General features: G+C 41.1%; 1 protein-coding gene across 2 annotated transcripts in view; it reads right to left on the bottom strand.

Annotated features, from left to right (window-relative positions):
• The window catches only part of MYEF2 (myelin expression factor 2), a 24,526-nt gene extending 7,952 nt beyond the window's left edge, over positions 1-16,574 (bottom strand). For both annotated transcript variants that reach the window (XM_006261878.4, XM_014606016.3), the window contains exons 1-13: positions 16,204-16,574; positions 11,353-11,582; positions 10,063-10,115; positions 8,736-8,743; positions 8,536-8,629; positions 7,544-7,735; positions 6,917-7,070; positions 5,679-5,728; positions 5,527-5,590; positions 5,254-5,355; positions 5,022-5,072; positions 4,881-4,946; positions 4,473-4,571 (exon numbers count right to left, since the gene is read on the bottom strand). In XM_006261878.4, coding sequence (XP_006261940.2) covers positions 4,473-4,571; positions 4,881-4,946; positions 5,022-5,072; positions 5,254-5,355; positions 5,527-5,590; positions 5,679-5,728; positions 6,917-7,070; positions 7,544-7,735; positions 8,536-8,629; positions 8,736-8,743; positions 10,063-10,115; positions 11,353-11,582; positions 16,204-16,559 — 1,519 coding nt within the window. In that variant the 5' untranslated portion in view covers positions 16,560-16,574. The remainder of the gene's footprint in view (positions 1-4,472; positions 4,572-4,880; positions 4,947-5,021; positions 5,073-5,253; positions 5,356-5,526; positions 5,591-5,678; positions 5,729-6,916; positions 7,071-7,543; positions 7,736-8,535; positions 8,630-8,735; positions 8,744-10,062; positions 10,116-11,352; positions 11,583-16,203) is intronic.

Here is a 16,574-nt window from a genome sequence, read left to right as displayed (position 1 = left end):
AGATTCCAGGGCACATGCCCCCCCGGAAAAAGCCCCACAGCCATCCTGGGGGGCTCAGAGCAGCAAGAGACACGCCTTTCCCCCTCCCGCTGACAGTTCCCGTTGCAGCTGGTGTCGGTTGCTCCCAGGGTCACTGCAGCGGGGGCTAGGGTGAGTGCAGACAAACTGTGACATGTCCTGTGCTGCCTGGGGCTCCACTTGCTGCCACTCCCCCTGCTGCAGCTGCGTTGGGAGCAGCTGACACCAGCTGCCTGCACCATGGCATAACACAGTCCAGGAGTTGGGGTAAGTGGGAACAGGCAGAACACAGTGCAGCCCCAGGAACAGCACCGCCCCCCCTTACCACCTGGGAATGTCTCCCAATCCATTAGGGCTACCCAAAGCTTCAGTACCTGATTTCGGCAGCCGAATCGCTGAAAAAAAATCAGCCAAATCGAACTGGGACAACGATTTGAATCACTGTTCCTCAAATCGGCTAAATCCCAATTGAATACTTGCTGCTTCACAAAGGCCTACTAGCTACTTTGTGTGCTGAATCAACAAGTAGCTGGTAATGTCCCTCTGTTGTTTTCTTAAATGGGTGATAAACACAGATATCAATTCCCTGCTGGAGCCTGGCCACGCCCCCTTCAGCTCCATGCTGTCAAAGAAAGGGAGGGCCGCTCTAGCACCTCTTCCCCCCACCCCCCGTTTCTAGCCTGAACCACTGGAGGCATGTGGCTGCATTTCTGAGATGTCTGTCTGGTTACAAAACTAATTTAGAATAACCAGGTTAGACTAACCTGCAAAGAGTGAATCAATTCAGGCTCAGGTTTCTGAATGTCTGTCCCTAGCCTAAAAACCCAAATTAAAAGTTTCATGGCAGGACTGTGTAAACCAACTGCAAGCAAGTCCACAGGTGCAATTCACAGGAGATGAAAATAAGCACCACTTTCATTAAAGTCCAAAGAACCTTGGGAAAGGAAAGCAGGTGTAAACTACAGAATGGCTGGGATACAGAGGACTGTGTAGCACTATATTTCATCCTTCATAAAAGAGTGAACACTAGTTGCTTACTACACAGTCTGGACAAAGCACCTTTTGGTCTGAGGAAGAAACAAGACCTAACTCTCTCCCAATAAACCTAGGTTGCTGACAGACGTGGAAAAGAGAAACACACTTTACTGGAAGAGGCAAAGTATTAGCTCAGACCAGCTCCACAGCATCTGTATAGCTCGTGCACTTCAGCACAGCTTTTTGGCACTTTTGTCTAATAGCCACTTCAATCAGCTATTAGATAAAAGCACCCAAAAAAAAAAAAGCCTCATTGAAGCACCTAATATATATGAACCAGGTCCAACACATGCAGTGCCTCTTGGGCATGCGCTGGGTTTGGCACAGGGGCACACCAAGTTTAAAGTAAAGTGTGTGTGTGTGGGGGGGGGGGTTGTTTTGTTGTTTTTAACGTCTGTAAGCCACCCTTGTAACTTTAAAAACATGGTCTGAAAACCAGGGTAAGAAAAGCTCAGATGCACTGAACTGACGAAGGTAGGGTCCCTGAAGAGACAGCAAACATTAAAACTTCATCCATTTAAAAACCATGTCCACAAACTACAACCTTCTTGATAACTATTATGCATGCTCTTTCAGCTGCCTCACTTGAGATAACAATCAGAACAACTGGGAGATTACACTGGAGCACACAGGAAAGGACACTAAAGAACTAAAAGCATTTCTAGTCTACAGTACCTGCTGGACAATCTCACATTCTGGGTTTTTCCATTTAAACTGCAACAGGATCTCAAGTTGGCCTGCTGCAATTGCACGTTGTCCCAATAACCAAAAAACCCGAGTTTCCATCAGGCCGATACATTCTATTCAATGCACTGCAGGGGGCAGGAGGAAGCTTCTTTACACTTGGGCTGATATAAGCACTTTTTTTTGGTCAAGAAGAGGTTTCAAACCAATTTTACTAGATGTCATCATGGTACAGCAAGATCAAAATTTGAGCCTGATTATACTAACTTGACTAATTTTATTGTCCCCCAAATTTTAAGGGAATACCAGCCTTCACAAACAAGCAGGTTTCTGTAAAGAGCGTCTTATTAATGATAAATCCTAATTCAAACACCCCTTCATTCTGACTAAAACCTTTAATACCCAAATTTCTGAGCAAGTCAGTTGCCTAGGTAGGTGGTCCAACAGACCTCAATACGGATCAATCATAATTTCCATTAAAATGTCCTTGATGCTGCAACCAAATCAGAAATGAATCCTGTACGGCAAGCAAACACCTCTCGACACAGGAAATAGACCCTTAGGTGAAAACTGCCTTTAATGCACACAGACATACATCCCTGGCCCATTTTCCTTAATTAAGGTAGTATCAGTACAGATTTTCAGACAGGAATACACTAGGGTCTTCCTTGCCTAGGGTGGTATAAATCAGTTAGGACATAAATCCCTAATAGCTTCTTTTGTATAGTTAGAGGTTTCTACAAAGTACAAGTTTGATTTTTTTATAAATTGTAACTTTTAAGCTAGAGGGCAAAAAACAACACAGTTTAGAACCCAAGGGACACTTTTTAACCTAAAAAGGACTATGATACTTTTGTTGAAACTCTTTAGAAATTCAAGCTTTACTCAAATGGTTATGCAATTTTGAAACTGATGCACTCCCCTCCCTCTACCCCCCACCTCCCAATTTAAGTACAAAATGGAATACAGCCTTAATATGGTAGTACACTGGCCCTGTCAAAGAGGCAACACTGCCAATATCATATTCCTGCTCCATGGCCTTTAACAACCACCTGATCACAGAAAGCAAAATGCAAGCTTTATAGATACTATTTAGGCAATTACAGTGCGTGTCAAAGTGGTGTTTCAAGCGTGAAATCCAAGTATGCTGGATTCTTCAGGAATGATTTGTCAGTACTGCCTTAACTATGTAAGTTTCTACTAGTTGAGTAGAAAGGAATTATGTTCATGCAACCTCAAGTCTGAGTTTACTTGTGTGGAAGAGGTACCCTCTTTGTTTTGAGTTTCTCACCCAAAAGAACAAAGTTTTCTTTTGCTTAAGCAGATGAACTTCCTTTATGCATTAGGACCTGGTCACACACTCCTATGGCCAACATAAAGAATCCATTAAAAATCAACAGGAACAAGAGCATACGCACCTGAAAAAACCAATAAAGAAAAATAATCCTTGCCTCTAGGTTCCTATACCATGCCCCTCACCACTCAAATGCTTGATTTACAGCAACCATCAGCAACCTGGGAGGGGTTTACATTTTCCATTTCCTTCACTTAAGGATCTGTTCAGTCATTTTAAATCCAGGATGCAGCAAGAGAAAAACCCAAAGGAGCACCTTAGAGTAAAGGCACCGGAGGCTCTAATATCCACTCAAAATAATCAGATTAACCAGACTGTGCAGAAATGCAAAGAGTTTTATCTTCCAAACTGAGGGAACTGAATCATCCCATGGATCAAGGCAGGCAAACCAATAATTCAGACATAGTTTCTCATTCAAGTGTCGGTAAACAATTGAGCCTTGTAAATTATGCTTGGGTTGCCTTCAGAAGAAAGGGAAGGCTAGTATATGCATTGGTTTTTTTGTTTGTTTGTTTTGTTTTTTAATAAAAATCAACATTAAGTAGTGCGTATAAACCAGCCTGTGCTTCTTCCAATGAGGCCTCCATAGACGGAGGGTCTGGTCACTCAACCAAAAATTGTTCATTGATTTTTTACTGAGGAGGCTTCACTTTAACAGGTCTACCCCAGCAGGATGGCAGCAATTAGCCAATCTCCACAACCTGCATTTCTGGTCATCCCAGGTTCTACTTCTGCAGAAAGCTGTTGTCCCAAAGGAAAGAAGCGAGCCTTTTTTACTGAAAAAGCCAAACACCCCTAAACAAGACAAGACAGCCCACGCTGAAAAAGGTTAAATTAAATCTTTTGAGCATGTCTGCATCAAGAAAGGCAGGAAGCAGACTGGGTCTGTTCAAGACAGAAGGATAGAGACAATAGCAAGAGGGCACTAAAACTTGCTGTTCATCTTTAATGCCTCCTACCAAGTGTGTATTAGTGAAATGGGTCCACAGAAATCACAAGACAAATATCTGTATTGCTGGTAAAGGGTTTATAGAAGAAGACTGTAGATTTTAGAAATTATTCAATACTGAATAAAAGTTATTAGTTGCATTAACTCAAATTTAATTTTTCCCCTTTTTTGCAAAAATATAAAAGGGCTATCTATATCTCTATGCCACTTACACAATTCCATCTTTGTATAGGGGCAAAAAGCCCTCAATGTATGTAAAAAGACTTAAGACTTATCCTCAGGGTAGCCTACTTTTATTTTTTGGATAGACTGGAGAAACCCTGGTTGAAAATAAGGGGCAGCCCAGTTTACTTCTTCCTTCTCTGGAAAGTGTTAAGTACTTATAGCAGACTGTGATCCACCACGAAATTTTAGGTTTGACACTTATCATACCCATTCTTCCAAAAGAATCTCCAAAGCCACGGTTCAGGGCCATATCACTGCTACCAAAATCTCTTTCCATTCTTCCTCCCATTCCACCACGGAACATTTCTAAAGAGAACATAAGCAAAAGTTGCAAAAGAGCAATCGCACCATGTACTCAACACAAGATGTGCATAAAATACTTTTTCTGCCACTGCTCATTAAGGAAACTGAATTTAAAGCACTAATTAATTAAACTTGCCTCCCATGCCAGTTGCCATGCCTCCCATACCAGTTCCTATTCCTCCGCTCATTCCACTGCCCATATTTCCTCTGAAGTCATCAACATTACCCATTCCTATGTAAAGAAATGGGTTTTAGTAAAAAAAGGTAGTAATTAAAAGGGTAGTAACTGAGATAAAAAAAGTGCTCACCTACCTCCCATTCTGCTGACACCAAATCCACCCATGTTAGTCATGCCTTCCATTCCATATCCAATAACCCCTATATAATAAGGAAAAGTGTTTTCTATACAATATTTTAGTAGTCAACAGAAAAACAAATCACCACCACACGTACCTCCTCCCATTCTGTTCATTCCTCCAAATCCTGGGCCATCCAGTCCCATACCTAAAATCAGAAGTTGTAATTTAGGACACTGGGAAAAAACAACCATTCTTCATATCGCTACATTTAAGCAAATCAAATGAAATGCATACTAGTCATGGTTTACTTGGTAAAAGCAGGTAACTCTTCAAATTTAAGAACTTTGAAAACATTTTGGATACAAGAGAGAAAAGAACGCATTTACCTCCAGGTCCCATATTCCCCATTCCTCCACCCATGCTCAGCTGGGTTGCACTGATGGGCTGTCCACCTGGTCCGAGTCCCATTCCAATGCCTCCAAGGCCACCTTTGGAAACCAGAAGAGAAGTATCACCACCAGGAGTCAAGTTTTTCCTTGCCACAAAGGAAAAAACCTACACATACCACATAGCTGCATGCACTGTAATATCAGGCAACTCCAAATGACAGACCAAAATACTAAGTACAAAAAAGAAAAAAAATTGCAGCTCATACTCACGGGGTAATTGTGGTGTTTTGTTGTCTCCTACACGGAAGTCTTCATGCGGAATAGATTTGTCATCCTGATGATAAACAAGAATATTATAGTGTACTGTACTTGTTTTAGCTTAGCTGGAAATAAAAGCAGGAGGAATGAATAGCCAAACTCACCATTTTTACATGCATGGGCCTATCAAACAGGAACTGTCCATTGAACATAGCTAAAGATCAAGTCAAAGAACCTAGGTCTGGTTACTGAAGACAAAGTTAATTTGTTTTTTAAAAAATTGTCTGTCATTCTATATAGAAGGGACTACAGAGAATGGTGAGAAAAAATGGATGGTATAAATTGTGAAAACTAGGGGCACACTGATAAAGATTTTTTGGGCCAATACCAATGGCCGGTTTTTAATGAGCCATATTGGCCAATACCAATCCGATTGCCGATATGTGGCCTGGCAGGTCGGAAAACAACATCCAGCTGGTAAGTCTGTTCTGGGAGAATGGGGGGGGGGGGGGGGGGGGGGGGGGGCTGCAGATCAAGACCCCTGCAGTGAAGGAGGGAGTGGGACTGGCCCTGGGGCAGGCGCTGCAGTCAGGGCAGGGTAGGGTGCAGGACAGAGCCATGGCTTGTCTGGGGGGCATTGGGGCAGTTCCTACCACTGCATGCACTGAGCGAAGGCATGGGAGGTGTGTGTCCCCCTCGGATCTGCACACGCAGCAAGGGCGGGCTGCTGCTGTGGGCAGGCTGGGCTCTTCCTAGCAGGGGAGGGGCTCAGGCTGTGCTTCGAGCCAGCGGTGCCTGCCCCAGGGCCAGCCCCACTCCCTCCCTCGATGCGGTGGCCTCGGTCTGCCATATCTGCCACCCCACCCCTCAACTTACCAGCCAGATGCCACTCTCCATGCTGCTGGGCTGCACTCCTGGCCACCTCCGTGCTGCGCTGCAGTTGTGCACAGCATTTAAAATCAGCAACATTATCAGCCACATCAGCCAAAAAAAGCCGATTGCTGATAATGGTAATTTTCCTGTCATCAATGCCAATAAAATATATCAGTGTACCTCTAGTGAAAAACGTAAAATTAAAATCTATCTTTACTAGTTATTTGAAGCCATGGCAGACCAAAACACTTTAATTGGTAAATTAGGAGCATAAGATTAATGTTTAAGAGCTAGCAATGATTTAAAAAAAAAAAGTGTTTATCCTAACTGTATTAGAATTTAACAGTGAATTCCAGCTGAAAAATCTGCTTATATTGGGTGGGACTAGACTTTCACATTTATATAAAGCAAGCTACAGAGAAAATGGACAGCACTGCTTTAACTGCTATACAGTCATATGTCATTCAAAAGTATTTGAATCCATGCTTAAACAAATTGCTGTTTTAACCATTTTCAAAATAAAGGATACATATTGCTTGAACTGCTTCAATTGCTTGTTCAAAAGTCACTGTTCCCATTCCTCGACTCTTGCCATCTTTGTCTTCTTTGATGTCTGCACGTTTTACGGTTCCAGCAATACTGAATACCTCTTTTAATTTTTTCCAACCAACTTTAAAGTCAAGCTTAATACAAAAAAAGCACATGAGCAATTCCAAGATGTTTATTTCTCCCAACTACATTTAAATGTGGCTTTTTAGAGTCTAGTAAGTTTCTCAGATAGCCAAAAAAATCTACAGGAAAGTATAGCATTTATACAATATAGCAAAATCTAACAGATCAAAAGGCCAAGTCTCTTAAAATGGACTATTTTTGTTACTTTCCTTTCTTTCAATTCTTAAGCACACTAATTGGGAGAGGAAAGTAATTGTGAAGTAACTATACCCCTTCTGCATGCCAATTTAGGCCTAAAGGGGAACAGATAATCATCTGCAATTTCTTAAAATGGATATAGATGCAAAGCTAATAGTGTCATTCATATGCATGGTCTTTCTTTATGTTTTTTTGCAGAATCTAGAGAGATCTGTGACAATACTGAAGACAAGGATCTTATAATATATTCAGATATTGAATGTTTAAAATACATGCTTAAACTTACATTAGCAACAAAAATAGTGGACCCAAGTCTGCCAGCCTGCAAATTACTGATAACCTCAGGAGGAATGTTTGGATTATTGAGAATAGAAGGTGGTAAATTCATCAATCCAGGTGCCATATCGGGTCCATGTCCTCCTGGGAATGGTCCTCCTACACGCTGCAATGCCCTGCGAGCATGTTCACCATCAGGATCCTGCAATACATTTAAAATTTTAAAAATTTAAAACATATTTTTGGCAGCAGGACAGGTATTATTCTGAAATTCTGCACAAGACCATCAAAATTGACTGACATCCCTGTCAGTGTCAGAGGGATTAAATGGTGAATTAGCATGGAGACTCAGTTCCCTCACCTCTAAAGGTGGGTCCTTTCAGATGAGGGTTGAGGAATATTGGCAGAGCACTTGTGGAGGTAGCATGCACTGCCACTTCACATGCTGTACCTAGCCTATGGACAAGTAAAAAAAAATTCAAGCTAAAGGTCTATCAGTCTAGTATCTGTTCCCAAGTACTGAATTATTTTAATTAAATTTTGACTGAATACAGTTGTTAAAAGTGTAACAGGCTGCATCAAAAGAGTTATGATAGAAGCCCATAGCGTAGCCCATAGGCTACAAAGAAAATAGACACTAATTTGAGTTCCCAGTTTGCACGAGCATTCTATTTCCACACTTCTCCCCCTACGACAATCAGGTCAGCTGACAAAAATTACGTACCAATAGTATTAGCCACAGATAAGAGAAAGTGATGAAAAACCTAAGTCATTTACCATTTAAAACTGGCATTTGTTCTTTTTTCCAAGTTAGTTTTCAAAGCATGATAGCACAGTGCCAGGTAAACTATATCTGCCTGCAAGCCAAGAAGCCCCTTAGCTGGCCCATTTAACAGGCTTTTCCAGTATCACATTTTGTTTTCAGCACCCAATATTAAAGCTACTTTTAAAAGTTCAAAGACAGTTATCAGCTCAAACTAAACACGATAGGCAGATTCATACCTCTTTGATATTCAGGGGTCTTCCACTAAGGTCATATTTGTTCATTGTTTCTAAAGCTTTCTTCACAAATTCTTCATCTTTGAATTCGACCACACTTAAAGATGAAACAAAATATGTACAGTATTAAAATAAAGTTGGTTTTAAAAAGCTAGCAGAATATTTAACAAGAAGGGGTCTTCCCCATGCAAAGAGGAACTTACCCACAACCCTACATTCATGATGATTTGCCATAATATGTAAGGAGAAAAAAAAATATGAGACAGTCAATCAACAAATGTAACTGTATATAGAATATTTTAAAGATCCCCGCTCACTGCTAAAGTAACTATTTGTCAAGTTATTTTCAGCTCTGGAAGTTAAGACATTTTTTATTGGTAGCCAAACTTAATTTCCTTCTACTTTTTGGACACACATACTTCAGTGAGTATCTATCATTAAACTGCAAAAGAAATTCTAATTTATTCTCTTTGAGCCAAACCAGAATAGGACTACAGAAAAATGCCACACAGATTCATATAAAGAAAACCAAGGGGGAGGGGGGGGGGAATTGATCAATATATTAAGTATGCCATTAGATGCTGACCTTTTGAGTACAAAATTCCATCCCACGCACATATAGTGGATAAGTACCATCCTTAAGGAGTTTGTGTACCTTTTCAATATTACTAGTATAGGAAACATGTTTAAGAATTACTTCTTAAGAAAACAAACATATTGATCACACCATAACCCAATTAGTAAAGCAACCAGTTTAGGATTGCTTTAAACAAGGAATTATACAGGCAAAACTGAAACATTAAATTTTATAAAATGTTAAGGAAAATCAAACTGATTCACAACAATTGTTACTGCTTAAGTCAAACTCCAACCTGCATTTCACATGTTCACATAGCAGGTTCATAGGTACTATTGTTCAAACTTTTGACTCTTAAAAAAATAAATAAGTAAATGAAAGACAAAAGGATCTTTAACAATCTTCATACTAAGTGCCTCTTTGCAGGCACTCGGTGGGCTACCAATCACCTCCTTCCATTCAGTTTAAGAAGGAAAATGCATTAATCCAAAGTGCTCACTAGCCCTGCAAGCTGTCAATTCAGGCACTTCAAACAATATATTCTTAACTACGAGAATTTTATACTTATTAGCCTCAAATAGGAATACTACGCTGACAAAATTGGTCAATTCAGTGATTTTTTTTCTTTTTAGTCCATTACATAAAACAGATTTGAAACACAACAGAAATTCCTAAATTAAGATGTTGGCCAAAAAGTATTACCTTGGGAAAAAAAATAAGTAAATGCCATTTGTTAACGTTTATAGTTTGTCCCTGACAACCAGCTAGTTTGAGTTACATGAAAGTGTCAGACTAGTTCTAATGCAGAACCCTCAAGTCTATCATAATAAAAAAAAAAAACAATCATTGTAAAAATGAAACTTACTTCCCAATAACTGGTACAGGTATTATACAAAAATAAAACTGCTGAGGAACTTTTAAACCTCTAGCAGATTGTTGCCCACGGCACTTACCCTTGATTTTCCTTCAGCATCCTTAAACAGCTCCACGTATGTAACCTCACCAACTACATAAGACATACAAAGGGAAAATACCAAGAGACAATGCATTTAAAACACCAATATCTTGCTTTACTGTGCCCCTGTGCACAACTCTACAGAGAAGCACCTATTATTCACCAACAATCAAAACCAGACCAACATACCTCCTGTCAATGGCTATGTAATTTAGCTAGATTTCAGAAATATGCAGCAGCCACATTCTCAAGAACTATACAAACAACTATATTTAACCTAATTCATGCTACAGATCATATTTTGGCCAGTATGATATAGTTGGTGAACAAATTCAAATATACACATAGTCCCTTAACCTATCAAATTAAAACGTCAACATTAACACTTTTCAATGACATTTGTCATCCTACTCACAACAGCTGTTTTAAGGTGACTTTCTACCTGAATGTCTTCAATCATAAGTTTGCCTTCAATATAAAAACCAAATTTACAAGTCAAATATTTCACAGCAAGCCACACACTTTCTAAAATAAGAAGTTTCGGTAAATAAACCAATCAAATAGTCACGTCACCTTACAACAGATACACCAAACAGTTGCAAAGATTATGTTGGTGTTGTTTAAGAGCCTCAAAGCCAAGTATGCTTTGCATTACTTTTGAAGAGTCAATTATTTTCACCAAGAAATAAATAAATAAATAAATAAATAAACAAACAGGACTAACTTTTTGCAGAATTCATATTAGAATTATTTCCCCCCAAACTGCCCGAAGTAAAAGAGTTTGGGGTGTTTCAGATAAGCCCAGAACTGCAACAGCAGTAACACACTTTTAAATAAAGATCTCCAGACAAACAGTCATGGCAGTAATGACAATGCAGACAAAAGATAATTCTACAGCCAGATTCCACCAATAAAATACAAAACATCTTTTGAAAAATATCCTTTATTATTCATACATTACACACGCTCAATGTGTTGCGTAGATAAAATAGCCCTTAAAAAAATCTAAGACTACAACTAGACAAAAACACAATCTCTTTATAATGTCATGAGAGCATGCAGGTACTGTAGGCTCTCTCGTGTCACACTAGAATGGCAGAAAATTGTAAACACTTCATTTACCCATACTACCCTGCAATGCAGTTGTCTCAAATGAAAGGGTTGGCGGGGGTGGGAGCAAGATAGATGCATCAAGTAAAAAGTCAAATCAAATCTGTGTGGCTCAAAGGAAAAAAAAAGTTAGGTTCCTCCCCTTTGTATACAAAGTAGGTTATCAGGAGTGAGTTACCTTTCTCTCTCATGAGATCTTTAATAGCTTGCCATTTCATGTCATATGGGATGTTGCTAATGAAAACTCTATTACGGTTAATAGTCTTCTTTTCTCCGGTGCCCGAATTCTTATCCTTTGAATAGGGGTGGAATCTATTCTTGTTTCCAAGAGATGGAATTGCCTTTGGTTTTGGAACATACTTTTCCTTCACAGGAGCCTTCTCTTCCTTTGTCGTCTCATCATTATCCCTATGTTTTCAAGAACAGATAAATGTTAGATTTGCTTTGAAATAATAACAACAACAACAACAACAACAACGCCAGGTTCCACATTTTCACATGCTGTCAGAACTTCTTAGCTGATAAAATGAAAATCCTTCATAGTCAGCTCAGTTTCATCTCATAAATACAGCATTTAATTTGGCACCACAAGTCATTCCACTGTCCTTACTGTGAGTCTATCTTGCTACCTAAGTTGAACTGCTTTTCTAATATGCCTGACAAGCTCCAAGAAAAGTATTATCATAATCTATTAATATGTGAATAGTATATCTGAGATATAAGTGACTAGCCTTGAGAATTTTTAACTTGAAAATCTTTGCCAAACTCACGTATACAATATTGAGGAACTAGAACAGGATGGATTGAGCAAAAATCAAAGTGATTTTAAATCACCATTTTTAAAGTTCGGTTTAAAACTAACAAACAGGAAATCTCAATTTAAAGTGAAAATTAATTTATTTAACTTTTAAGGTTTTGATTTGTTTGCGTTTTGGGGGAGGGAAGTGGGGGGTATTTACTTTCCAAAAAGAAAGATTGATTCTCCATGGTTGATATGATTTTGTCTTTCCTAATGAGGAGGATCCATCACACATGGTTATTTAAACAATTATAACAGCTAATACATTTATTCAGATTCATAATTCTGTCATCATTAAATTAAAAAAAAAGTGACACTATAAGATGATTAATTTTATACTCGATTGTGTCAAATTGCATTAAAAACTGAAATTGGAATGCATATAAAATGCACAGAAAAACACACTTAAAATCTTATTATTAATTAAAATTATGTTAATAAGTTGGTTGCATAAAAATAAATTTATTGGGCTTTTTTTTGCATTTTAAATACATTTATTAAGAAACAATATTATCTCTGGTCAGGAAAATGACCTGTTGTTACTGGTCCTTGTATCCTTCAAGTACTTAGAGAGCATGCCCTTTTGCATCTTACTTTCAATCAGATATTGGAAGAGGAAAGCTTGCTTTCAAACAGTTTCAAGTACCATTTCTTAGCTTCCAGAAAATTCTAACTAGCTGTAAAACCCCCCAAAAAAGAAAACTCCCCATACTTGCCAAATAAGTTATTTCTTTCAAAAGACGGACTAACTTTAACAAACTCTGGTTTGGGGTACCTAATTGGCAACTTGCATGAGTTCATGTGGATTAGTTTATACCAATTATAAGATTGTAAGAAAGAGATATAGAACCTGTTGCTTAATTTGTTACACAACTTTCCCACCTATATTTGTCTTACTAGGCTTGCTGAATTTAAACATGTGCTTTATGTTTTGACTCTTTCAGTGTGCACCTGAAGCCTAGAACAGGGGTGGCTGGCCTGCAACACAAGTAGCACAGGCAGCCTATTTTTGAGGGCACATAACTTCGGTGACCACACAGAAATCCCAGAAGTCTCAGATATTATCCAGGAAATCTAGGCCACTGCCTATGCCCACCCACCCCACACAGGCCCTCAAGTCTGTGGAGGTGGGGTTGTGCCAGGCAAGCAGTGGTGCCTGGCTGCAAGGTGTTCCACACCTCTCTGATTCCCAGCCAGACTGCACTCTGTACCCAGGACACCCATTATAATTCCCAACAGCTGGCCAGGACTATCTTCTGAAATTCAGGATTGTCCTGGCTAAAATGAGAGAGACAGTCACCCTACATATGACAGATTTGGGAGGACTGGCAGCAAAGCATCAGACAGGGCTGGAAGCAGAAAACAGAGCAAGAAATAGGCAGACAGAGAGCGAGAAGCACAAGATTGGACAGAGAGTACAGAGTAGGAAACAGAAAGCACAAAAGCTGAGGAAGGGGACTGGAGTGGCACACAGAAGATGCAGAATTAATGTACATCACACCTGCCAAAAGTCTGACTCCCATGGCCCTGGAATACTGCTGAACTGTTGGGTTGGTATCTGATCAAGTGAAACTAATTTAGGTTTTGACTATTTTTTGTAAAGCACAGTCCCCACTTCAAATGTGGCCAAGAGGCACGGACTAAGAATGCTGGAACTGCCTATTGTGTGGGTCAATTTATTAGCCTTCCAAAAAAATCAAACTCAATTTTAAGCATTCATAGAGCAGGACTTTTCATAAATCCATTTGAAAGCACTTGTGTGAAATTAATGTTCTAGGCTTTAACTCAGCTAGCGGATAAGGCAGGTAACACTTGTCAGGTTTGGGGGGGTGTTTTTAAAGGGGAAAATAAACAAAAAACATTGTACATTTTTTGTGCATAATTTCTATATTGGCCAGTAAGTTAAGATCCTGAATGCATGCAAGAGTATCAAACCTAGTAGTTTAGAATCACCAACTATTACATTAGTTTTCAGAGTATAATTTAACACAATAATAATTGTTGAGTGCCATCTAATTTTATGATTGTTCAGGACAGATGGACAGACATACTGTCTTATAGATGCTTTCTATAAAACTACATCTCACTTGACAAGTTAGAACTAGAACCAGAAGCCTAGCCTAACTTTTACACACCATGCTTCCCAGTGGAATTAACATATCCAAATTATGCATACAAAATGTACGAAGAAGTGGCCTCCCATCTTAAGCATCTCACAAAAGCCACACTGAGCAAGGAACCATTTAGTTCAGGCATCAGGGTGGGCTACACATAAAACCTGTCCCTCAAGAGAGACTGCAGGTAGGTTATCTTCTTCCACTTCGAATTCACAACCAGAATTCTTCCATGGATCTAAAAGAGCCCTCTCACCAAGGAAGGTGGGGACAGTGGAATGTTTCCCCAACCTGGGCCTAGTAATCTGACAGTTAGTGCAATCAAACCCAATCTAGGCAACCCAGGATCAAGTTAAGGCTAAAGGCTGCAGTCCTATGCCTAAACAGATCTGAACCCATGTCTCCCAGGTGATCGTCTTAACCACCATGCACTAGGGTGCCTGGCTCTCAATTTCTCCAGTGGACCCAAAGAACAGCCACAAGTTTCAACTTCAGCAAAGGTGGTAAGGTACTGAAGTCCATTTGGGAACTGAAGCTTTAAGCTGTTGCCTGACTTAAGAAAAAAAAAGTCTTCCAAACTGGTTACAATGCTGCTTTGATTCCTGTCTGATAAAGCTGTCCCCACCCTCACTGAATTCATTCAGCAAAAAGTATCAGTAGAAAAATAATGAAATCAAGTTGTCAGGAAAGCTACTAATAGTTGGCTAAAGACAGGAATTCTTCATATTACTCTATAAAACAGCTAGCACACTTTGGGTTGTTCACAACTAATCTGCAAAAAAAGGATTTTTTTATTTTTTTTTTTAATTCTTTGGAAGGTTATATATGCATAAGTATGTGTTAGGACCAAAATTAAGTAGGAGCATGAAAGCATTCTTATATTTCTTACATCCACTGCATTAATTAATATTTAGTGTACATTTCTCAAATAAGGTCTAAAACTTCTGATTCTTTGATACCTTTGGTAATTTTTAACTAAAGACTGTGCTAGTACAAAATGAACAACATTTAAATCCAAAATTGTTTCCAGGATTCTTCTTGCAAAGACATCTCTTCTAAACTTAAGCTTGAAGAAAATCCTATAGAAAAGCATTTCCATTACTAATAATTTGTCATATATACTTGGTTTATCAAGTTACATAGTGAAAGCTTAGAAGTCATTAAGTTTGTTCTCTTGTCTAGCAGCAAGAAGAAAAACAAACAAACAAACTGTTCTAGGAACTGCTATTGCTCCTGCATGAGCATCCCTACAAACTAGTAGGTGACTGCTGAAGTGGGAATGAATATGATTCTCAACTACGAACCTGATCCTGCAAACACACAACACACATGCTTAACTTGACTGTGTTGAAGGAATACTACATTCTTGGGTGTCATAAAATTCAGGACCATAATTGCCGGTTTGAAGACTAAGACTGTGCCCATTTTCAGGAGTGTTGACTCTAGCTAGTAACAGGAGTTAGACGGCGAGTGTCCTCTCCTACCACGTGTTAGAGTGGGGCTGCAGGTGAACCCACCCACTGCTCCTTACATTGCAGCAGCCCAGGCCCCAGGCTCCCCCTTCCTCCTCCCCGTGCTTCTTGCCCCTGCCCCAACCACAGCAGGAAGCAAAATGTCAAGCTCCACAGTAACATGCACCTTTCCCATCTGATCACAGCTAACTGGCTCCGAACATGGCCATGTCGATAGTCACACACACAAACACACACGGGCACTGCTGAGGGCTTAAAATGGCCCACCACAGCTGCTGGCTTTCTGCCCTCCTACAAAATGGTGCTTGCAGGCAGTGCTCCGACACCTGGGCTCTTCCACATGGAAGACTCGAAGCCGCAGGGGCCAGGCCAGAAGAGGCAGAGCAGCGTCGAAAGAAGCGGCCCCGCGCGGAGCCCGCCCCGCGCCGGCGGCCAGAGCGAGCCACTCACCCCCGGGCCGCCGGCTCCCAGCGCGGGGGCGGGCACCTGCCTGCACAGCGTCCCCTCCCAGGCAACGGGCCCGCCGCGGGCGGAGGAGGCCGGGTGCCTCCCGCGGCCTAGGCGGCCCGCTGAGCCCCGCGCTCGCGTAGCGGCCCGCTGAGCCCCGCGCCCTCCCGCTGCCCCCCGCCCGGTCCCGCACACACATTTTGACGCCATTGGCGCTGCCGCCACCGCTCTCGGCTGCCGCTGCTGCTGCCACCGTTGCCGCCGCCGCCTCGTCCTGCTGCTGAGCCTGAGCCTGCGGCTGAGGCTGAGCCTGCGGCTGAGGCTGGATCTCGAGCGCGGCTGCGGCCTCCTCCGCCGGTCGCGGGGGCGCGACAACCACCCCCGCCTCCGGCTTGTCGTTCTCCGCCATTTCCTCGCCGCGCTCCTGCGACTGCCGCTGCGTTTGAAAAGGCCCCTGAGCGCCCCGGCCTCCCCGCCGGCCCGGCCGCTCTCGCGAGACCGGGGCGGGGCGGGGCGAGAAAAGGAGCTGCGAGCGAAGCGGCTGCGTTACCATAGCGACGCCGAGCCG

This window comes from Alligator mississippiensis, chromosome 11, assembly GCF_030867095.1.
Source record: "Alligator mississippiensis isolate rAllMis1 chromosome 11, rAllMis1, whole genome shotgun sequence".
Lineage (NCBI taxonomy): Eukaryota > Metazoa > Chordata > Crocodylia > Alligatoridae > Alligator > Alligator mississippiensis.
The sequence above is the reverse complement of the archived record's forward strand: the minus strand, read 5'-3'. Positions and strand labels throughout refer to the sequence as shown.